We start from the raw sequence: 22793 nt of genomic DNA on the forward strand, positions 1-22793 counted from the left end.
AAAGATGCTGCCAGCAAGCTGATAAACAGCACTTAGCTTCTGTGAAAAACAAAGGATCCCAGTTCCAACGCAGCTCAGAACTCAAAATACTGGAGCTGATATCTTTTGCAGATGTTTTTTTCCAACCCAACCCTGCTTCTCCTGCATCCCTTTCAGCTGCCCCATGACCTGTTTGTTGCAAAACCACTTCTCATTTCGGCAGTGCCTCGGCAGACACCAGGCTCACAGGAGAAAAAAAGCCCAACGCTCACTCACACCACGTTACAGCTTATTAATGAGAGCTCCCTCGTTAACACACGCCTACACATCCTGATTCAAGTTCCACTTGCCCAGAGTTATCATCACACCAGCAACAGGAATTTTGCACTCACTTGTTCCTTCAGCTGCTTGATGGATTGCTGGAGAGTCAGTATCTGGTTGAACAAGGGGCTCCTGAGGGTGTTCCTGAGAACAGTCAGGTTTTCCTGGTGCTGGGAATCCCTTTTCTCCTGCAGTTTTGCCTGCAGCCGATCCAGGATCTGCAGCACCTGCTGCTTATCTGCACCACAAAGGAGCCCAGGTTAGCAATGGAGCTTCTCTGCTCAGAGCTCAGCAAAAGGAATGGTTTTCACACCACGTACCTGCTGCAGGATTTTCAGGCATGGTGAGGGGTATTTTTGGAATTACTCAGAATGGCCTAGCTGGGGTTTAAAAAGAAATAAAGCAAATTAATAAATGATATATTCAAACAAAGTATTAACATTTGATAAATGCAATAATTAAATGCTAAGATAACTGCAACAAATTTAACAAAAAAATACTACTACCCCCTGTTGTTTACCCCACATGTTCAAAGCTGTCAACACAGCCTCAGCACATCCAAAAACTTTTCGTTGTTCCACATACTTTGCCTTTCACACACAGGAAGGAATATGAACGACACTTTCAAATATGAATAAAAATGCAGGCTATGAAGACAAAGTGAAAAGGAAAATAAAGAAAACCAACACAGAGATATGTTCAACCAAATTATTTTGAATATTGGCATTAAAGTTGTGATCTTCAGAATTATACACAGAGCTAAAATCTACCTGTTACTTAGAAGATACTTTCCACCCAATAATTTGTAGACAGCATTTTTATCATGACAGTTCAGCCCTGCTGGATGGCAATATAGGTGAAACTTTGTGTTTCCCTATAATACAATCAAGTTCCCTTCACTCATGGGACAGCACAGAATGAAAGCCCAAAATTGGGCATATTAATCCCTGTTGCAACAGGCTCCTAAGGAAGGTCAGTTCTAATCACAGCCTAATTCACAACAGGTGAAGGTAGCCGACTCTCTTCTCCTGCAGGTGTTTGCCCTTTTTCTTTTCTAAACACACAAACGGCAAAATGTCTTTTCTCAAGCTTTTAAGGAGTGGAATATCTTTCATCATGCTCCTCCACAGTGCCAAACAGAGCAGGTCTCCAACTGGGGCCGAGGCCTAGATGGCAGTATAAAAACAACAGACTTGCAATTAGCAGTGATGATAAATTTGTACCCTTGCTTGCATGTTATTAAGTTGATGTGGAGCTTGTCATTCTGAAATCTATCAAGGCAGCTCTACCAAACAAGATTCCTTCACTCAGTACAAGCTCCTCTGAAAGAAGTCAGCCACTTAACAGCACAATTTACATAATTTTAATTCTATCCAGTGTGTAACTGTGTAATGTCAGAATAATATATCTGGAATTATTTTGGAGCAAAAATACTTATATATATATATATATACACACACACACATATATGTATATATTGAAAGCTCTTTAGTTACTTTTTTAATCTTGCAATTCAAGCTTAGCAAGGGTCATATGGTGAATGTGACTCCAGGGTAAAGCACATTCCAGGGGCTCTCTCCCAGCAGGACCTCTGATCCTTTCAGCTCTGCCTCTGAGGCTGTGCTCACACTGAAAACATCTGGAGTTCTGGGAGGACACTGTTATATTTACCAAAATATTAATTATGCAGGTGAGTAGCTTCCCTTCTCCTGCAGAGTCAGGTTAAGTTGATTGAGAAGAAAAAGAAGTGGATGGAGGCATGTCACAAACCACAACTTCAGATTTATGCACCCTTTGCTGTGCATATCCCAGCAGCTTTGGCTCCTGCAGGAATTCCTGCAGAACTCAGTGGGTTTTTGTGGTTCCCACCCAGGGCCAGGCAAAATTAGTTGCTTTGCAAGACTATTAACAGATTTAGGAGGTCATTTTAAATCAAACTTATAGCAAGAGAAGCAGCAAAGCCATACAACCCTTGAAAGATTTTCAGGAATGCATCTGAACTTTGGGAAGTGCTGCAGCTTTATTTTCTTTTCCATTTGAAATAAAACACTTCTAAGAGCACAGCAGCCTTTGATTCTGTGCTGAGAGCTGATTCTGAAGAACAGATGAAAACACTGTTTCCTTACACACTCCTGAGTATTCATTAAACCAAGAAGACAAAACTTTAACTCCTCGACTAAAAATCCTGCATGAACCTTAACAAATCAGGACAAAGAATATGGAAATTTGTTCTTTCTTCCTGGTTTAACTTCCCTCCATTTGCTTCCCTCCTCCGTTTTTCTACCTCACATCAGCAGTTAAAAGAGGGAAAAAAACTCTAAAGTGAGCGAACCAAAATCAGAAAGTGATGGAAAATAACTCCTATGAGGAAAAGTGGCTTGAAACACCTTTAAACCAGCAGTGGGGTGAGGAAAATATTAAAGCCAGAGAAGAAATCCAGCATGGCAAGAAATAACAACTTGACAGCACCATGCCTACCTAAGAGCCAAAGCCAAGAGGCTGGCCCAGCTCCCCAACTCTCTTTTATACATTTATTCTTCCCTTTCCATTTCCCATTCAGCTGATCCCATAGTGAGCTGGAACAGGGAGCTAAACATGCAGAAAGAATCCTTCACGTTTTGGTGGGGTGAGCTTTGTGCCCAGTCAGCTCTGAGCTGCCAGCACTGGCAGGAGGGGGATGAGAGGGGACAGGGTGACATGCCCACACCTCACAGCAGGACCAAACTAATCATCCCCAAAATTAATTGTTTTTCCATTAAAGAGGGTGTAACAACAGCAATTATGATAATGGGGACAGACTTGAGAAAATTGGAAATTTAAATTTAAGAAGAATGGTAGGTAAGAGATCTTGACTCCATTGAGGCTGAAGTTGTCTGGAGAAGGAGGTACAAAACAGGAGGAAAAAAAAAAGATCAAAGAAAGTTTCAGCTTCTTGCTCAAGCAGCTCCAAGTGTCCCTAAGAGCCACTGCAGGCCACTCATGCTGGTGGATGCTCAAGTGGATCTCAGGTGGTTGAATAACAGTTCAAGTTTACACAGCACTTTGGGGTTCCTCGTGATCAGAGCTGCCCTCCAGTCAGCTTGTAATGTTTTTTTAACTTTTTTTTTTTTTTTTTTGTACAATGTGTTCAAACCACACTGAGTATTTCTTTATCCTCCTTTCTTCCATAAGAGAGTGGGGGGAAAAAACATAAAGCGAACAGGTCCTTCTGGTGTGAAGACATCCCTGAAAATATAAACTAATTTAGAGTTTTTAAGACATGGATAATTGAGGACAGGTCTCTAAGACTGGCTTTTGGGCACCAGAGAAACTCACAACTCTATATATCATTGATCTCTATGTTTAAGAGCCCAAACAGTTTATCATGAAACATTTTCCGAACACACTCTAAGTCTGGGCAGGGTGTTAGCAAACAGTTGATAAATTAGAAAGTCCATTCCTAGGTGTTAATTTCGAAGAAGGATCCAAAACACTTTGGTTTGTCCCATTAAAATCAGTTCACACACTCCACATTCCACATCCTTAGCTCCAGTCTCCAGCTTCTACAGACGCTTATTTGTCTTATTGGTAGACAAAAGTGGAAACCTCAGTTCAACGTTTATGTCACAACTCCCAATATAACCATAAAATCATCGAGAAAATGATGAATTTCAGAAGGTTGAGTGTTTTCTAACCCCAGGACTGCATCCATCTGGGGTTCCACTGTCTTCACTTCTGAGAGCTGAACTCAACGCATCCAAAGGAGTGGGAAAACTTCATAAGTTTTTGTATGAAATCCCCAGACTTGGACCTTCTTCAAAAGCAGCATAAGGAAAAAGGAATTCCCCCATGCTGGTGCCAGCAGAGGTCATCAGAAGAGCTGAAAGGTTTAAGTCTTCCATTGCCATCACCCCCCTGCCAGACGCCTGCCACTCGCATGGTGACAGGGAGTGCTCAACCCCAGCACATCCCAGAGCCAGAGGGGAACACAGCATCCCAACATCCCAGCAGCCTTGACAACCTTCTGCCCTCCACAAAGGGCTGCTGGAGGGTGAAAATGAAGGGATTTGCTGCTGAGGTCTGGAGGAGGACACAGCCCAGCCAGCAGAGATCCTTCTGCTCATTTTTCCCCACCCACCTACAACTGCTTCTGCCCCCCATACTTCAGTGGGGCCTCCAACAACCTGCATCCTCCTAGGAAAAGTCTGGGATGTTCTCCCACTCAGCCTGGCTGAAATCTTCTGAGATACTAAAACTCACAAGTGCTAACTAACTGCTGCTATTTCTCCAAGGCTTCTACCATGGCCAGCCTCAGCAGCCTGCCACTGAACAGCCAAAGGGCTCATCCCAATCCAAAGTCACCTTTCTGCACTAATGCAGTTGGAATTTTTCCTGTCCCTGTTATCAGGAGTGACTAATCGTCCTCCTCATCACAGAGACCTCTGACTTGGAGAAAAGGTGATAAAAGCAAGGGAAAACAGCATTTGTTAGTGTGATCTTAATCCTAAATTGTCCTACCATGACATCAGCTGTAACTTCAGATATTCAAAATTTTGTAGTTTACATGCCATCAAGCGGCTCCGTACTGTGAAAAAACATTATTCTAACACGTCTTTTGCTGCCCTCAGTCTTACTTAAACTGTACAGAAAAATTCAATCAGATCAAGCATAGCACATACACACCTTTCCTGTGAAACCACCTCTGCTCTGTGCAATGCTGCAGGATTTATAAAGATGCTGTCAAGCACACACCGACTGCTCCAGGCACTTGAAAGAAGGAAAAAACCTGAATACTTCTGTGAGTACCTGAGCACAGATACACCACACATCTCCAGGGCACAGTGAGTCAAGGCTAAACATTGTTAAAAATAAAAAAACACTCCATGGGCAACCTGAGTTTCACACACGATTAGTGGCCACAGGATGAGGAAAGTGAAGAAAACCCAGCACTCTGCACCCGTGATTTCCAGTCTCAGTGCAGATCAAGAGGAGCCTTACTCACTCTCCAGGCATGGTAACCTTTAGCAAGCAGAACCTGAATTCCTGCAGACTTCAGCCTCTAGGGAAGTGCCAGTGTAGTTCTCTGCTGTCTAATAGAAGGGAGAGCTCATGCCAAAGCAGCTCTCCATGAAGCAAAAACACAGTCTCAGAAACTTGGTTCTCATGGAAAACTCGCTTCCAATATCTACATATTGTCACTGCCAATAAATCCTAGTTACTTTGATGACAGTGTACACAACTAACAGATGACTTCACAGGGCACAGAGCTGTTAGACCTGGAACCACGCTGAACTTCCAAGGGTCAAAAATTAACAAGGAATGCGGAAGAACTGTTCTCCTATTAACCACCCGTAAACAAAGTAAAAACCTGCTCTGCTAAGAATCTCTAGACTGACAGGCACTTGATGGGAAGTATTGCAACAGGTGTGTTACTTCCCTCCTCTCCTCATCCTGAGAGCCAGCCTCTCCCAGCAGTGGAAACTGTTTGCACAACAACACAACACCAGGATGACTCCGGTGCCCTGGAAAGCTTTTGGCTGCCATCAGGAGCCACACAGCCCTGCCCTGTCTTTTTTGGGGTGTCAGGGAGTTGTCAAGGTCCCTGGTGCCTGAAGGGCTTTCAGGTGGGGGTCTCTGGTGAGTGCAGGCTGGTGTCCTGGCCATGGCTATACTGGTCAAGCTGCTGTTCACAGCAAGACACATGTCTGGCACTGGGGAAGCAGGAGATGGCTGGAAATGCTTGCAGAATCCCAGGATGGGTCAGGGTGGAAGGGACCACAGTGGGGTCATCTGGTTCAACCTCCCTGCTCATCCATGGCCATCCCAGAGCAAAAGGCAAAGGAGTATGTCCAGATGGTTCTGGAATGCCCCCAGTGAGAGAGACTCCACATCATCTCGGGACAATCTGTTCCAGCGCTCTGTCACCCGCACAGGAAAGAAGTTCATTTTCATATCCAGGTGGAACTTCCTGGGCATCAGTTTCTACCCATTGCCTCTTGTCCTATTGCTTGGCACCACCAGGCAGAGCCCAGCTCCACCCTCTTGGCAGGCTGGAATATTTGCTACAGATAAACACAGATTTTTGTTCCATTCAGATATTTACACACATTTCACCCCAGAATCCACACCGCCGTGTCCGAAGGGGAGCTCACTCGTGCAGCAGAGCCCTCGCACCACGCCGCCGGTCCGTGCCCCCCATCCCACCCCATCCCACCCACCCGTGCCACCGCCGGGGCGGGCGCGGTACCTGCGGGCGGGCGGCGGTGCCGGGGGCGGGCTGCCGGGCTGCCGGGAGCCGCGGGATGCCGGGAGCGGCGCGATGGCCGCCGGCGCTCACCTGGGCGGAAGCGGGAAGCGAGGGGCGATCCCGGCTCACCTGCGGCGCAGGAAGCCGGGGCGGCGCGGCGGGAGAGCCGCCTCCCGAGGGACGGCCGGCGATCGGCCCCTCCCGGCTCCGCCGCGCCCGCTGGACACCGGCATGGCCACCGCGGGGAGGGCAGGCTCGGATAGCGGAGCCGAAATTAACTTTTTAATCCGTTTTCAGGTGAGCCTAACCCGCCAGCCTGTTTGTAGGTCGTAGTTTGAACCTGTCATACGGTCTCCAGCCTTCCCGGCGAAGGCAAAACGCGTGTGCAAATATTGTAGAAAAGCTTGTTTTTCTTTTATTTGCAGTGCATCGGTGTCCAGATTCTCTGATTCTATGTTTTGAACTTCCCACAGAGGGGCACATAGAGCCGGCTTGGTGCGAGGGCTCTGCTGGAGGAGTTAACTCCCCTTTGGACGCAGGGGTGTAGATGCTCGGGAGAAGTGTGTATAATACGGGTATAATTAATAATATTCTCTGTTCAGCCTCAGCAGTGCAACCCCCACTGCTTCACAGAAGGGAATGGCAAAAAAACATAGGAAAACTCGGATAGAGTAAAAGGATTGCAAGACATCCCCCACAACACCCCAAAACACACCACGTCACTGAAGCTTCCAAGACACAGAACGCTGCCCGGGATGGCAAAAAAAGCAAAATTTTCCTCCTGCTAATCACAAAATACTGAACAGGCACCATTTTAGTTGAAATTAATTGCGGGAACTGTGGGTGCTTTCTGCTTCTGAAACCTATATGTTAAGATTTTTTTATTTTTAAAAATTATATACGTACACACATAGGAGCATCGAGTTAAAGTCAGTAAACACAATTTTAATTTTGCTACACAGTTTCACAAGCCCATCTTCTGACCTTACACGGCCCTGTTGGTTGCACAGGGTAGGGGGGTAGAGGTTTGGAAATCAATTTCTCATGAGTTCAGATTGATTTCCCCTCGTTCATTTCACTGAGCAGCAGCAGTTGCACCAGAGCACACAACACGCAAAAAACACACCACTCCATTCCCATTTCAAAGGATTCCGACTCCAAACGCTCAACTTCCCACTCCTTACTCTCAGTTTTAATTAATGTGGCGCTCGTGAGAAGTGACAATTTTCTTGACAGTGATGAACAGCGAGTGGTGTATTTATCCATCCGAGGGACGCGCCGCAGACACAAGAGCCGGGCACTTTTCCCATCAGTGCACCTCTGTCTCCATCTCCGAGGGCTGAGTTCATCCCAGAGCGCGCTCCTGCCCTGCCCTTTCGCTTCCAGTTGCTGAAAGAAGTATCAATTTTCATTTGCATACTTTGCCTGCTGAACTCTGGGCTGCCAATTCAGTTTACACGAATCTCCCAAAAAGCTGTTAGATGGCAATATCTCATCTCGCTGGCTGAGCTTTTTGTCAGCCATCCACATGTTTCAAATCCGCGTTTCCACGGATTCTTGGAATAACTGGGACAAACCTTCCTTTGGTACTGACAGGCTCCAGACAAGTCACCATGCACCAAAACAATGCCAAGAAAACCCAAAAGACTTGCAGAAGGGATGGATAATGATGATGTTCTCCTCAGTATTATTTCAGAGTTGCTCCTCCAGCTTTTTAGGTTCGTTTTTCCAGTTTTCAGGTCCGTACTTGTATTCCAGGAGACACTTCTTGAACAGGTAACCTTAGGACAGTGGTGGTGATTTTCCCGGGTGTGTTTATTCCAAATTACCTCTCCATCTCCAATGCACTCCAGGATCCCTAGCAGTTCATAAGTGGAAAACTGATGCCTGAAAACACTAGAAAACCCTGAAATAACCACAATAGAAAAACAGTAAGTAGCTATCAAGATAGTGAGACTAGGAAAAGGTTTGTAATGACCATAAAATAACTTGCAAAGAACAAATGCTGATGAAGAGAAAAGCTTGCCTGCTCCAGGAGTTAAGTATTCATTTAAAAATCGAAATAAAAAAGCATTTTTAACAACGGAGTCACAATTTTATGTGAAAACAGAGTATGAATTTAGAATTATTTCTTTAATCTGACTGCTGTGGGTGTGCTGGACAGTGTCAGCACACCAGGCCCACCTGGGTGACAGGGGATGTGCCAGTCCAGGTTAACCAGCAGATCACCCTTTTAACCTCTCCTGGGCTTATCCAATTTATTTTTCAAGTACCCAGCGAACTCCAGGCACCACCAGGGACACCCAGAGGTGCCATTTCATCGGGTGGGCCAAGGCTGTAGCGTCGATGTTTGGGAGGGCGGGGAGAGTTCACCTCACGATCCTCCCTCCCCCGGCCCCGCCGCTCGGTCAGGGCGCGTCCTGACAGCACCGGAGCAGCCCCAGCCCCGCTCCGAGAGCCTCCTCCCGGCTGCCCGTGGCTCCCCCGCCATCCCCTCGCGGCCCCTCACGCCCGCCATCTCCAGTGCGGGCAGTGCGGCCATCTTTACTCGGGGCGCCGCCCCGCCCGTCCCACCGCCGGGCACTGCCGGCGCCATCTTGAGTGCGGGCGCGCTCTGCCCTCAGCGCGGCCTCGGCAGCCATCTTTAATGAGGTCACCCCCCTCACCACCGAGAAGAAACCCCTTAAGCCCCACAAAAAAACCTAACCCAGCCCCTGAGCACCCTACGAACATCTCGGTGATTCCCTGCGTTTCTTGCCGTAGCCAGCGCGGACTTCCCCCGCGGCGGGGCCGCTCCGCTCCTCCCCGGGTCAGCTGACGGCGGCGGCGGTCCCGGCATGGCCGCCCGGAGCGGCGCGGCTGAGGCGCTGGCCCTGCTTCTCCTCTGGTTCGCAGCCCTGGAGGGAGCAGCGGGCTCGGAGCCGCCGCTCAAGTGCGAGGATCTGCGGCTGGGGCAATATCCTGAGCGGGGCTGGGCCGGGATCGGATCGGGGGCGGTTGTTGCGGCGATGGGCCCGGTGTGAGGGGAGGCACCGCTCTGGGGAGGGGAAGGGGCGGTGAGGCCGTGAGGTGTCGGTCAGGGGAAGCCTCAGGTTGGGAGCCCCGAGGGGGTCTGGGCTGGAGGGAGCGGGACAGAGCTGCTCAGGGTGTGGGAATTGAGGACATGGCCTCAAGCTGCACCAGGGGAGGGTCAGGATGGACGTCAGGACGAATTTCTTCAGAAAAAGGGTGATGAGACATTGGAAGGGGCTGCTCAGGGATGGGATGCAGTCCCCATCCCTGGAGGTGTCTGAGGAATGACTGGATGTGGCACTCGGCGCTCTGGGCTGGGTGACAAGGTGGGCATCGGGCACAGCTTGGACTCGATGGCCTCAGAGGGCTTTTCCAACCTAATTAATTCTGTGATTTCTGATGGTGCTGTGTGTGCCCCAGTGCATCCTGGGGATGTCTTTCAAAGAGAAATTCCTGTGGGATGAGAGCCCATTCCACCACCCTTCTCCCTTCAGATTTTTGCAGGACCCTGGAGTGAGATGTGGAGACTTTGCCCTTTTATTAGGAAGAAGTTCCTCCCCCAGAGAGTGGGGGGCTGACCAGATTCCCCAGGGAATGGTCACAGCCCCAAGGCTGCCAGAGCTCCAGGAATGTTTGGACAAAGCTCTCAGGGATATACAGGGTGGGATTGTTGGGATGTCTGTGCAGGGCAGGAGCTGGATCAATGATCCTTGGGGATCCTTCCAATCCGAGATATTCTGCGTTTCTATGCCTTGCACAGCTCTGAGGAGCAGGAGGTGTGAGGCTCCTGGCTCTCCAAGGCACCTCTTGCCCTCCCCAGAACATGTTGGTTGATGGCAGCTGACAGTTTTTGATGATCAAAAGTGTCAGGAAAGCAAATCTTGGAAAAGCTCGCTTCATCGCCTGCTTTACTTGGCTGTAGGAGTTGAGACCTCTGGAAGTCAGTTCCTGTTCAGTTTGTTCCTGCACCAAATTCCTGGCGTTTCAGATGCTCGTTTTTACGCATTTGTAGAATTTTATATGTTCCTGTAGATGAAATTTTCTCAACCAAATGCCTCAATTTCAAGGCACTGTGGTATTTAAATAAGGGAAGAAGAGTAGATGAGGCGTGTGCTGCCTTGTTGCCTTCAAATACAGAGGCTGTGACTGATAAATATTGTAGTTCCTTTAGGTAGTGCTGACTGCAGCACTAATTAAACGTGGGGTTTATGCGATATATTGGTGTATTAAATTGGATTAGCAGCTTTGCTGCATGGTAATGTGCTGCTCCTCTTTTGGGGGATGGGTAGGAACCAACATCAAGGTGCATCTTAAATCCTCGGGGTTTAAAGAGGGTGGAATAAATTACTGTTAAACCTGTTGTAGTGTTTGATATGAAAACTGTTTTCCTCAATTACCTGAACATATATGTGTGATGAGCCTAAAATAGACAATAGCACACAAGAACCAATGAATTGCACAAATCACACAGCATATGGTAAGGATTTCTTACTTATATATTGATTAACTACATTTTTTCAAGGAAGTGTTCAATTTATGAATTTGTGTATCTACTAGATGAGCTTTGTAAAAGATAGGATTAGTAATATCATTAGTCTGAAAGCCCAAAACATGTGTGTGGATTGGGTGCTTTACTAGAAATTAATAAATACACTGTCTCTGATTGGTACTTTTGTAACTGAGGTTTCTGCTAAATCTCTTCAATGTATGTTGCACCCTTTAGGCTCTGGCCTGCACTCCTGTGATTAAAACAAACCATTCCTGTCATACCGATTTTGCATGTAATTATTAAAAGAATTGACATGTGACAGAACAGCCTTCAAAATCTTCTAGTTTTTAAGGTTGTTTTTTTTTTTCTTAAGGCAACACAGTGCCTGCCATCATCACCAGGTTCTGGTGCATGAGGCTCTGTTTTGAAAGCACATTTATTTGATGTTCAGTTCTGACATACTTTGGAGCACAACAGAGAAATTCTTAAATTGATTACTTGGTTTCCTACCTGTGCTTAACTTCTTTGATGTTCTCAGGCATTGAAATAAATCATCTGTGATAGTACAGCAGTTTTGCTTTTTGTGCACTCTTGTTTTAATCATGGAATTACAGAGTAGTTGGGGTTGGAAGGGACCTTAAAGCTCATCCAGTTCCACCCGTGGGCAGAACCACCTTCCACAATCCCAGGTTGCTCCAAGCCCTGTCCAGCCTGGCCTTGGACGCTTCCAAGGACAGGGTAAAAAATCCAAGTAGGATTTTATAGCAGTTAAGTCCAGACATAATTAAATTTTTTTTTTTGGTCCCTTTGCAATATGGGTAGGCATTAAAAAATCTGTCTCTTGCCTGTGTGCATTTCTGGAAAATTTGGAAAGAATTGTTAAACCTGGCTTGCAGTTTTGTTGGAATTAACCAACAGGAGTTACAAGTACTGAAAGCTGATAGAAAGTGGGTAAAGGACTGAGATTTTTTTTTCCCCCTTTAAAACAACAGACTACAGCATTGGAGAGTGAGTAATATTCTGGTAATACTTTGCAGACTTTTAGCAGGGATCACTTTCTGCTGTGACTTCCACTTTGGTTCCCCTAAGAGTCAAGAATAATGGAATAATTTGGGTAGGAAGAACCCTAAGGAAGTTGCATAGTGCAACCTCCTGCTCAAAGCAGTGTTGGCACTGAATTCCAGCCAGGTTGCTCAGAGCTTTTTGCAGTCAGACCTTGAAAATCTCCAGGGATGAATGGCATGACTCCTGTGGGCAACTCGTTCCAGTATTTGACTGTTCTCAGGATGAAAATGTTTTCTGTGTGTCAGGTTCAGATTTCTCATTGAGTCATATTGAAGCCAGAGTGGAAATTACAACAGCTTTTGGGCAGCAATTAGGTTTGTATATTTTGCTTAAGATGTAGCAAGGAAAAACTGCAAGTTGTTGGTAGGAATGGCTTAAAACAATATTTTAAAATAAGTAATTGTGTGTGAACTGTGCTTTGTATCAAGACTGTTGCACAGTAGAACTTAATTTGTTTCACTTGTGTGTTGTCAGAAAACTGCTATGAGTGTCAGTTACTGCTTAATTTCAAACCATGTTTTGTCCTCAGTTCAGTGTCTGCCAGCACCAAATATTACTTGCAGAGATCATCTTGGCATAGAGAAAGTCTTTACGGGACAGGAAGTTGGATTTTACAAGCCTATAGAGTGTCGCAATGTGTGAGTACTCTTTGGTTTTGAAAAACTGATGTTTGTCCAAAATCGTGTGATGTGTTGGCAGAAGGAAAATAGAAATAAAGTAGAACCATGCACATTGCTCAGTAGTCAATCCTCTAATAAACAATATAAGGATGCAGCACAGGGTGATGGAATTGTTTGGGTTGGGAGGGAACTTAAAGCCCATCTCATTCTGTCCCCCTGCCATGGCCAGGGACACCTCCCACTAGAGCAGGTTGCTCTAAACTTGCATTTTCATAGGGAAATCTGTCTCTGCCTTCACTTTTTTGTTGTTGCTATGTTTGTGTCTTTGGTTTACCTTATCATTTTACCTTTGCTTTACTTCATACTTGGCAAAATTTTCCCCCAAATGCTGAGGCCACATTGCATGTGTACTTAAAATGAGCACAGTTGCTGGAAGGAGCTGCTGGGGACACCCTCCATCCCCTTCCCTGACAGACCCCAGGACATCAGGGAACTGGTTGGGTTTGAGTGACTTGGATCAGTTCCCCAGTTTGAGTCACAGTACAGTGGCTTCAAGTGCTTGTGCCAGTGCAGGGCTGAGGGTGACTCAAGGATAAAAAGGAGAGGACAAAGGAGGGCTGGACAGGGCTGTGCTGCTCAGTGGCTCATGCCAATTTAAAGTGTGCCTGTAGCTGCAGCTGAAGTTGTATTATGCATGAATATTGGGGGAGCTTCAATACCTCTCCAGTTCCCCCCAAAATCTCTATGAGACAAACTGTTCTCTATTTTGAAACAACTTTTGTATTTGATACAATCCTCTGTGTCTTTTAAGAGCCTGTTTCTGGTACATGAATGATAGACCTCGTTTTTCTAAAGCACACTGTCAGTGCTGGGGAGCTCTGGATACCAATAAATGTTCCAACTGGCCAGTGCTAATGATCAGCCAGCACCTGTCACTACCATTTGTTTCCTTTTTTTCTGGGATTCGCACTGGAACCTTTTTCCTTTGTCTTGCTGGACTCTTTGGAAGTTAAAACTACAGTAATATTCACTGAGTATTCCCTGTCACTCTAGTGGGCAAATAACTCTGATGTGCTACTTGCTGTTCAGTAATTTGCCTAACTCAGAAGTACAGCTCTGCCTCTTAGTTTTATAAATATTTTCTCTGTATTTAGTCTTCTCAGCAGTCAAAGCTCAGCAAACTGAAGAAAACATATTATTACATCTAATCAAATTTAAATGCCAGCAAAGTAGACGTCAGTCACATTTTTGTCCAGAAACAATTGTGTTTCAGTCCCATCTGTGATGGGGACCGAGAAGATGAGCTATACTAGTTTCATGAAATTGCTTTCTCTTTAGATTAGATGGTAATTCTTATGTTTGGAGGTTTTTTGGAGGTTTTTTGTGTATTTTTGGTTTTGTGTATTTTCTAGAAACATTTTTAAAGGTAGCTATTCTTTACGTTTATTAATTAAAAAACAGGTCTGTAGGCAGGGAAATGTCATCCTTCTTACAGTGTGTATTACTTGATCATGACTGTTATTTATGATGAATAATCAATGGTTACACTTTCAAAAGAACTTGCTGTGGCTTTCCTACTCCCACGACTGTTGGTATGGCAGAAAGAGAAGAGAACCCTTTTTGGACTGAAAATTCCAGTAAAATACAACTGTGAATGTAGATAGAGTTACACAAGCATGTCCTTCATAATGTCCTGAAACCAGTTAAAAATGGCAGCAAGATTAATATCACCATCCTTCATCTTATTTAAACTTATTTAAATAGTGGTCCAGTCACTGATAGACCTTTTATGAGGCACTTTGAATGTTACCTCAGTGTTAGAAACATTATTTTAAGCAGGAATCTCCAGCTTAATATTACAACAATAGCCCTGCCTTTTCTACCGCTTTTTGGAGATTTTTTAGCATCCTACCTGAGTTTTGGTAGAAACTGTAACTGTAGAAATAACTGCACACAATTTAACCAGAAAATTAGTTTGAGAAGGCATCTTCCCATAGCAGGATTGTCCCAGCATGGGGACAGCAGGTGAATCTCTATACCCAGCTTTTGGAAAGGACAAACCAGCAAGTTGTCCTTAGCCAAAACTGCAATTTAGTTTTGGCTAAATTCTGGGATCCAGTTATTTTAGAGCAAGACCAGGAGATGTTACATTTTTGTGTAAGTGGATGTGTTCAAATTCAGTTTTTCCTAGTAATAATTCAAGGAAAAGTTTGTAAGGTTATTCCAATAAGGAAGTACTGGGAGTCAAGATTGCTTGGGTTTGGCTTTAATCTGATGTTTTGGAGGTAGATCTTATTTTTTGGCCAAAATCTAGAATCCCTCAGATTGGCATCTCTCTTATATTGTAGTTAATATGTGCAGGCCCTGATGCTGCAGCCTTGAAATGTCCATTGTTCAGGTGTTGCTGTTCCAGGGAAGGAGGCCATGAAATTGTTCTCTCTGAAATTCATGGGGTTCAGTGTGAACAGGTCTTTGGGCAAAGCCAAGAGACTCTGAAAGAGCAATCTGCAGCAGCACCTGCTCTTGTCAACTGCTGTGGAAGAGCTGGGAGGAAGAGATTTTAACATGGCAGCTGGAAGAAATCTGTGCAGAAAAAATAAAGGTTGGATGAGGCTGAGAAGCAAGAGAAAATCAAAAGAGAAACTGACAAGAAATTGCATCTTTTACCCAATTGTAGAAATTCCTTCAGATGCCTTGGATGTGTCATTTTCCTTCTCACTGGTTTACTCTTTGTGCATGTTTTTATCTAAAGGAGTAAGGCAAAGGAAACACAAGAGTGGATGCAGCTTTGTTTGTTACGATTTTCTCATGCCTCCCCTTCATACTGGATTTCTTCTGCCCATCAGTTTGATGTTGACAAGCTTGCAGAAAATGTTGTGCTTTCAAAAGCATCTCAGTGCATAGGCAAGTGCTCAGCTATTACTAGTTGTGATCAGGAGCAAAATTAAACCATGTTCCCATTTTTTATGTAACAGCTCTTTTTATGCTTTAGTGTCCTTGGAGGGCTGTTGACACTTTGTAGTTGATAAACAATTTCTAACAGTTTACCTCAAGTTTTAAATAAACCCATTAGTGTTCTTTGCAGTGGAAACAAGACAGTTCTAAAGATGATAATTTACGTTACATTAGGTTCCAGGAATGCCCTGTGTGTTCTGTGTTGCTAATAAACACCAAGTAACAAATACTGAGGTAAGAGTCATGATTTAATCACCTAATGTTGCCATTACGTTTTAAAGTCAGTAAATTTAGATAATAAGCAAAAAAGGTAGGTCTCTACTTGGCATTGAAAATGCTTAATAAAAGTGCTTGGACTTTTGTCAGCTACTGTCTTTTTGAAACTGTTTTATTCAACTGTCAACCAAGAGTTTAATTTGGGCCTATTAAATAATTGCTGGCACGTAGTAGTGCACGTATCAAAACAGTGAATTATTGAATATTTTTCAGTTCTAATTACATTTGGGTTTGCTGTTCAGAAGCTCTCTGCTTGCCGAGGCAGCAATTCCAGCATTGAGAGCGATACGTTTTTAGCTCCCTTATTAGTGCAAAGTTCTCCAGCAGGGACTGCAGTAACAGGTGGTTTGGTGGCTGCATCGCTCCAGCTGTTGGCAAGAATGGTTCCAATTAGGATAAATCTGAAAAAGTCTGTTCTATCTGTTTATTTTGTATGACTAACCATGGGAAGCTTAACTTGAGAGTGCCTCTCTACCCCTGTGCATCTTTGAACTGTCAACAGTTCTTTTCATTGGGAGTTTGTGCCATTTACGGTGTAATGAGTGAATACATGACTTACTCTTTTTGTTGGATCCTTCCTGCAGCTTCTTCAGCCGGTGGCCATGGTTCATTTCTCCTTCAGCTCTCGTGGCAATTACTGTCTCTGCTGACATCTCACCTGTCTGTCCTGTTCCTCTCGATTTGGCTGTGTGTGAGACTAATGCCTGCAGACAGTATTCACACACCTCCTGGCTTCCTGGGCTTGTCTCAGTGGGGCTGAACTGTTAGGAAGTGCTCTGTGAAGCTGGGGATGGATCAGCAACTGAATTATGTCTTGACAAGAAATCATCATTTAGTTTCAGAATCATCTGTATTCTGCAAGAGTACACTTGAGTTGCAGCAGCTGAGGTTCCTTTATGGAGGATGCCTTCCCAGTTTGAAAGCTTAACATTATCAATTCCGTGGCCGTTAATTGAAGATAAATAACAAGTCTGTTGGTTTGGTTTTTTTTTTTTTTAAACTGGAGCAGCAGGAAAATGAGTCACTACTTTAACAGTCAAAAGTATGAGTGGATATATTTTGCAGTCATTATCTACATTGCTTGTTTCTTTTGGCAGAAATGGATACTCCTACAAAGTGGCAGTGGCTCTGTCCTTGTTTCTTGGATGGCTGGGAGCAGATAGATTTTATCTAGGCTATCCTGCATTAGGTAAGTTTATTCCTTACTTTTTCTTTGAGGTAAAGCTTAGTGTTATGACTGAGTTGTATATGTACCCTCATATTTTGAGTAATGAAGGCTGACAGTCACAGTTTTAATATTTACAACTAGAATCCTTACTTTATTTTCAAGTGAAATAAAATACTGCATTATCCTCAGCCTGCCCTTCTGTTGGAGTGGTGACAAATGGAGATATAGTTGTCCAGCAGATAAAATCCTAATAAGCAAATGTGGTTATTGCTGCTCAAAGTTTTGTTTTGCATTGATGTTTACCCCAGCATTCTTTGGGAAGCACTGGAGCAGAAGTGGCTTTGACTCACGTGCCTGCTTTAAATGAGGCTTGACTTTACCAGGAAAAAAGTGGACAAACTTTACAGTAAACTTGGTGTTTTGGGAGATGGAATTTATTCTGGCAAATGCATACCTCCAACATAACCCATGGTGTTAATAACAATTCTGCAGAAGCTGGGACTTTCAAAAAGGTACCTCTCTCTGGTTTTTAGGACCTGATTCATAGGATGATGGTGCCAATGGTTTTTGAATAATGGGAATACCTGAATATGTTAGAAGTGCCTTCACTGGCCTTGTTTCTGAGCTGGACAAAGGAGTAAATTGAAGTGTAGGTAGGAAGGAGCAATGATCTGAAAAGCTGGATGTGTTGCTGTCAGTTCAGCCAGAAATTTTGCGTTTCATGAAATGCAAACTCTTTTTAATGACATTAAATGACATTATCTGTCCTTCTCTATAATCTTGATTAACATCCATGTCTTTTATCCCTGAGGTTCTATAATTAGCATTTACTTTGTCCATCTGTTTCACAAAAAGATACATTTTTGAAAGCAGTCAATAAGGTGCATTATTTTATTGTACCACTGGATTTGGAATAATAATTTGCAGTAATTATTTTTTAATATATATGGTAATATAGGTTCATAAATCCTTAATTCTTTTATAGAAGTTCTTTATGGATGACGTTTTAACCCTACTGGATTATACTGTAGCCAGTAGGCAAAGTTAATATTTAAAATTAAACTCTTCCAAAGCCAAGTTTTCAAGCTTTTGAAAGGTATAGAAGGCAAAAGCAAATAGGTAAGAATAGAAAAGAATAAATATCAACACATTGGATTCCTTGACAATGGATGATTAGGGATTTTTTAGGTCACCTTTGCCTTGGCTAAAGATATTTAAGAAGGTAAATAGCATTGAAATCTTTTTTGCGAGTGTAATGAAGACTGTAAATGCTCTGTAGTTTATTTCTTCTCCTTCTCTTTTGTTTAAAGAGCACACAAATACAAACAAGCTATTGAGAGTGAAGAAATCAGGAAGGCAACCTCTTCCTCTCCCACACATTGTGAACTAAACCATGAGTTATTACTGCAGCACAACACTATTTTTTCCCTCCATGCTTTGGAGCAGTTTATTTTCTCAGTGTGATCTGCTTGTGGGGAGGGAAGTGAGGAGGAAGAAAAAACCCAACTTTACCCTGCACTCCAGAAATAAATGCCAGGTTCAGAAACAGTTCTCCTCCATCCAATTCCTTAAGTGAAGTGGAGCTGCTGCAGTGGTAAGAGATCTGTTGGGTTCCTAAAATTCCAGCTGGCATGTTCCATGAACAGGGACATCTTCACTAGGTCAGGAGGTGGTTTGTGGGACACATTGCTGCTTTGGAGAGAGAAAATTAACCAAGATGTTTGCCTGAAGAAATACAATACATATAGTTCTCACTGGATTACGTTCATTGTACAAGAAACTATTGATATTTAAAAAAAAAATATATATATATAAGGCAACCTCTTTTTTTGAAAGCACTTTCCAAATGAAGTCTGCCTTGCAGGACAACTTCCAATAAAACATTCATCTGTCAGTTGCTATTCCCATATATTTTCTATTAATCTTTCATTTATTTGTATTAAAAAATTTTGAATACCAGTTAAAAAGAAGTTTTTATGTATTTTTATATATATTCAAACCAAATTAATATTTCAGCAAAAATATGAAAATTTTACAAAGGTTTGTTTTCCAAAGTTGCATGTTCTGAAAATCAAATCAGTACATGCTGCAACTCAAGAGGTGGTAGAAAGTCTCTATTCATAAGTAAATTTTGCAGCTCAAGTTGGGATTTTTTGGCTGTGCCTCAGTCAAAGGAATATTTCAGTAACCTGATTATCAACTTTTGTTTAAGAATATTTATATGTTAAAAAATTAATTGTTAACATTTAAAATCTCTAAAGTGCATTCAGGATGTAGAGATGTGAATATGGGATTTGGTTTTTCTCTAATTATTAAAGAAGTTTAGGTTTACTTCTAGATAGATGTATATATATAAACACACACACATTTTGTGAGATGAAGAGAAAGTTTGGATGTAATTGCCACCAGTGATTAAATCCCAGTGATTGCTTAAAGCTACATTACATTTTATTTTTCTTTTTTAGGTTTGTTAAAGTTCTGCACTGTAGGGTTTTGTGGAATTGGGAGCTTAATTGATTTCATACTTATTTCAATGCAGGTAAGTCAGGGCTTTCACAACAAATACAAATCTGTGGTTTTTAAAGGGGTTTTTTATTATTTATACTTTGTTACTTATACATTTTGGCCTTAAGAACCATTGGGTTTTGAAAAATCAAGGCATTTATTTTTGCTGTGTTTGTAGATTGATGTTGTAGAATATAGATATAAAAAATCCATCTATTTGCTGTTGGAATTAAAAGTTACATTAGCTGTCTATAAAGACTTACAGTGAATAGCTTGGAAGCTGTAGCACCATAAATTCACATTGTCAGAACCTCTTTATGGGAGGCAGTGTTGGACTCAGCAGGAGATGTCCTGCTGTTCCCAGAATCCTGAAGTTCTGGGTTTGCATGTGCTTCATGCTGATGAAAGAAGACTTTGCCACTTCCCTTCTCCACCTCTCCTGCAAATTCAAGTCCCACATCACCTGAGAGCTGTGACTGAGGGATTCACGAGGGTTAAATCCCCAGCTGGAGTGACATCCTGTCACATCATGAAATTGCCAAATTGTTTTATTCAACAGCGCAGCCATTTAGTGTGAATTGCAAATTGGCCATGATGAGCTCAAAACCCATTGTGGATATGGGAGTCGTTTCTATGGGTTTTTAGGGAAATACTTTAAAAGTGTGCACTTTGTATATGTCTTTTGTATGCATTCTCAAATTCCTTTCTGTGCAGTCACAGTGATCTTGCCTCAGAGCACTTACAGATCCAGTTGAGAGTATCTTTCATCTCTCCTTGTTGATCTCCCTGGTGACTCCACATCAATTTAGCACTTCCACAACAAAAGCTCCACGATCTTTCCTCCTCCTCTTCATTCCTTACCTGTTCAGTATTTCAAAGACACTTGTCATCAGCCTAATTCTCTGCTGCCGACCCTCCTTTGTTCAGGAAAAGTGGTTTGGAGCCCACTCATTTGTTAGGCTGGTTTTGAGACTCAAATCCTCATCGGATTAACCGAGTCCCAGTGCCTGGCTGTGTAATTTGGTTGATTAGAAGCCCAGGGGAAATGTTCCTTCTGAGACAGCGCTCGCTAAAACAGTTAAACTGCAGCATAACTTCAAAATAAATCTAGTTTCTGTTTGACTAATTAAGCATGACTAATTTTATGATGGGAAAATTAGCAGTAATTGAGACATTAGCACAAAGTATATATTTCACTTCATATTGAAAAGTCTTGGTTCTTTTTGCTGTTGCAGATCGTTGGTCCTTCCGATGGCTCCAGTTACATCATAGATTATTATGGGGCCAGGCTGACCCGGCTCACCATCACCAATGCAACCTTCAGGAAAATGCAGACCTATCCCTAACTCTGGCTGAGAGTGTCACAAATCCATAGGTGCAGCTTATTTTTACAGCTGGATCCAGTCATCCACTGGAATTGCTGAGGACTCACTGATTACACCTCGTCAGAACAGAATATTAAATGCATGGTGAACAAAGATTATAACAATGTGAAAGTTCCTCAAGTGAACAAGTTTACCTCAAAGGTGGAACTTTGGGACTGTTCTGTTTCTGGGAGCACATGGTTTGTTGCTGAATTATATCATCTTGCAATTTGCACTGATGTTGTGTCTGTGTCATTTAAAGTGTTACAGAGAGCTGCAGAAGGAGTTGTTCCTAATAAATATGCTGATATTTATTCCATTAAAACTGAAATGAGTTTTAGCATTGAATGGGCTAGGATTACACTTGGGGTCTGTCCATGTGGCAGTTTGGAAATTAACTTAAATATCCCAAACCACACAAACTGCCTTTTTTCCTATCCTGTTAAAAATCCAAAGAGCCCTAAATCTTAGGCTGTGAAATTCTGTTAATTGAAATACTTACTTCTGTAAATTTTGGTCAAGTTGCAAAATTTGGTCAGTGCTGAGCAACAGCAGAAATACGGGTGCATCAAAAATAGAACTGTAGATGACACATCACAAAAAAAGGAAGGGTGGATGTTGGGGTGCCCTGAGATTAGAAAAGGAAATAATTGTCCTGCTCACTTTGATTTTTTTTCTCTCCTCTCTTGCAACCATCCATAGTGAAATAAATACTATTTTTTTCTGAAAGCAAATTGGTGTGTGTTTTACAGCTACGGAGTGTCAAAAGAGTGAATTCTTCGTACGACTAAAGCCCTTAAAAGGCTCTTATTTTGGATCAGTTGTTGCAGTGAAATAAATTCAGTGTCTTTCAAAGCTGTTTGACCAAAGTCTTTCGGACAACCAGGATTTCACTGGATGTTTCTTTCAGGAAAAGTATGTACTCACAGAGACAGAAAACATGTCAACAAAATCTTCATGCTCTTTGACCAATTTTAACCATTCTCTTCACCTTCTAATGAAAACTGGCACTAACTGAGGGAGAAACCCACGCCATAGAAACTTTAGTGTAATCTGGTTTTTTACAAAAATTTGGGCTAGTCTTGTTTTCAGGTGAAACTTTCAACCTGACATTAATATACCCACAAACTGTATTTTTAAGGGAATCACAAAAAATACGATTCCTAGATTGATTTATGAAAGCACAGTTTGTGGGGTTTAGGCTCTTTTTAACTCACATTAAGCCCAGTGCACAGAAAGCTTTGTAAAGAAATCCTGTTTTTTCCCCAAATCAGCATAACCTGACATGTCACGTAATGAGAATAAACCACAAGGAATACTTTGTGCTTAACGTTAATTCTTTCCTTCACGCAAGAAAGATGTGGTTTTGGAATACTTCCTACCATGCATTTTCCTTGTGGGTTCAAAGAGACAAGAACACTCTGTCAGCTCCATTCCCTTGCCTGATATTTGTTCTGTCTCCCTTTGGTCTCTCTCTCACTGAATGCTCTTTGTGCACATCAGTTTTGTTCCCTGAAATACTTTGAAAAACAGACAGGAAGTGGATGGAAAATAGATGTTTGAATCAAATAAAATCTCCTGCCTAAGATCATCCTGTGACTTGTCTGCTTTTTGTTTTTCCACCCTGAAGCTGATAATGAAGCTGTGAAAATAGGAAGATGTCATGGATGTTATAATAAAAAAATAGCCTTGGGGCGACTTATCACACAGGATTTCATTCTAAAATGTGTCTCCAGGTGTACAAGTAGCAGAGGGCTTGACGTGGTGATTTCAGTAATCCATGTTGGGCTTCGTTATCTGTAAAAAAAATTCC

The 22793-nt window shown here is 42.9% G+C and overlaps 3 protein-coding genes across 6 annotated transcripts in view; 2 read left to right on the forward strand and 1 right to left on the reverse strand.

Moving 5' to 3' along the window:
- PATJ (PATJ crumbs cell polarity complex component) overlaps positions 1-6655 on the reverse strand; it is a 134395-nt gene extending 127740 nt beyond the window's left edge. For 3 of the 4 annotated variants that reach the window (XM_085067452.1, XM_085067453.1, XM_085067450.1), the window contains exons 1-3: positions 6527-6655; positions 621-680; positions 372-538 (exon numbers count right to left, since the gene is read on the reverse strand). In XM_085067452.1, the coding sequence (XP_084923578.1) occupies positions 372-538; positions 621-642 (189 nt within the window). In that variant the 5' untranslated portion in view covers positions 643-680; positions 6527-6655. Of the gene's footprint in view, positions 1-371; positions 539-620; positions 681-4962; positions 5047-6526 lie in introns of all 4 variants that reach the window. The other variant, XM_085067451.1, reaches the window with a different exon arrangement.
- LOC146433631 (uncharacterized) lies at positions 5203-8296 on the forward strand. Its single transcript, XM_085067312.1, has 3 exons — positions 5203-5293; positions 6375-6823; positions 6952-8296. Exons 1-3 carry the CDS (start codon positions 5203-5205, stop codon positions 6973-6975), a joined length of 564 nt encoding a protein of 187 aa, XP_084923438.1. The 3' UTR covers positions 6976-8296.
- An 855-nt stretch (positions 8297-9151) lies between these two features.
- TM2D1 (TM2 domain containing 1) lies at positions 9152-22571 on the forward strand. Its single transcript, XM_085067454.1, has 6 exons — positions 9152-9482; positions 10942-11015; positions 12622-12730; positions 17041-17132; positions 19577-19650; positions 20852-22571. Exons 1-6 carry the CDS (start codon positions 9364-9366, stop codon positions 20960-20962), a joined length of 579 nt encoding a protein of 192 aa, XP_084923580.1. The 5' UTR covers positions 9152-9363; the 3' UTR covers positions 20963-22571.
- Positions 22572-22793: the final 222 nt, after the last annotated feature.

Source organism: Lichenostomus cassidix, chromosome 8 (assembly GCF_008360975.1).
Source record: "Lichenostomus cassidix isolate B80296 chromosome 8, HeHo_3.0, whole genome shotgun sequence".
NCBI lineage: Eukaryota > Metazoa > Chordata > Aves > Passeriformes > Meliphagidae > Lichenostomus > Lichenostomus cassidix.

Bases quoted from the DNA above. Each gene is read 5' to 3' on its own strand.
- LOC146433631 (XM_085067312.1), top strand. From the start codon at position 5,203: ATGAGGAAAGTGAAGAAAACCCAGCACTCTGCACCCGTGATTTCCAGT. The intron at 5,294-6,374 runs GTAACCTTTAGC...TGTTCCATTCAG, and splicing joins TTACTCACTCTCCAGGCATG to ATATTTACACACATTTCACC. The intron at 6,824-6,951 runs GTGAGCCTAACC...TTTTATTTGCAG, and splicing joins ACTTTTTAATCCGTTTTCAG to TGCATCGGTGTCCAGATTCT.
- TM2D1 (XM_085067454.1), top strand. From the start codon at position 9,364: ATGGCCGCCCGGAGCGGCGCGGCTGAGGCGCTGGCCCTGCTTCTCCTC. The intron at 12,731-17,040 runs GTGAGTACTCTT...TTCTTTTGGCAG, and splicing joins CCTATAGAGTGTCGCAATGT to AAATGGATACTCCTACAAAG. The intron at 19,651-20,851 runs GTAAGTCAGGGC...TTGCTGTTGCAG, and splicing joins TCATACTTATTTCAATGCAG to ATCGTTGGTCCTTCCGATGG.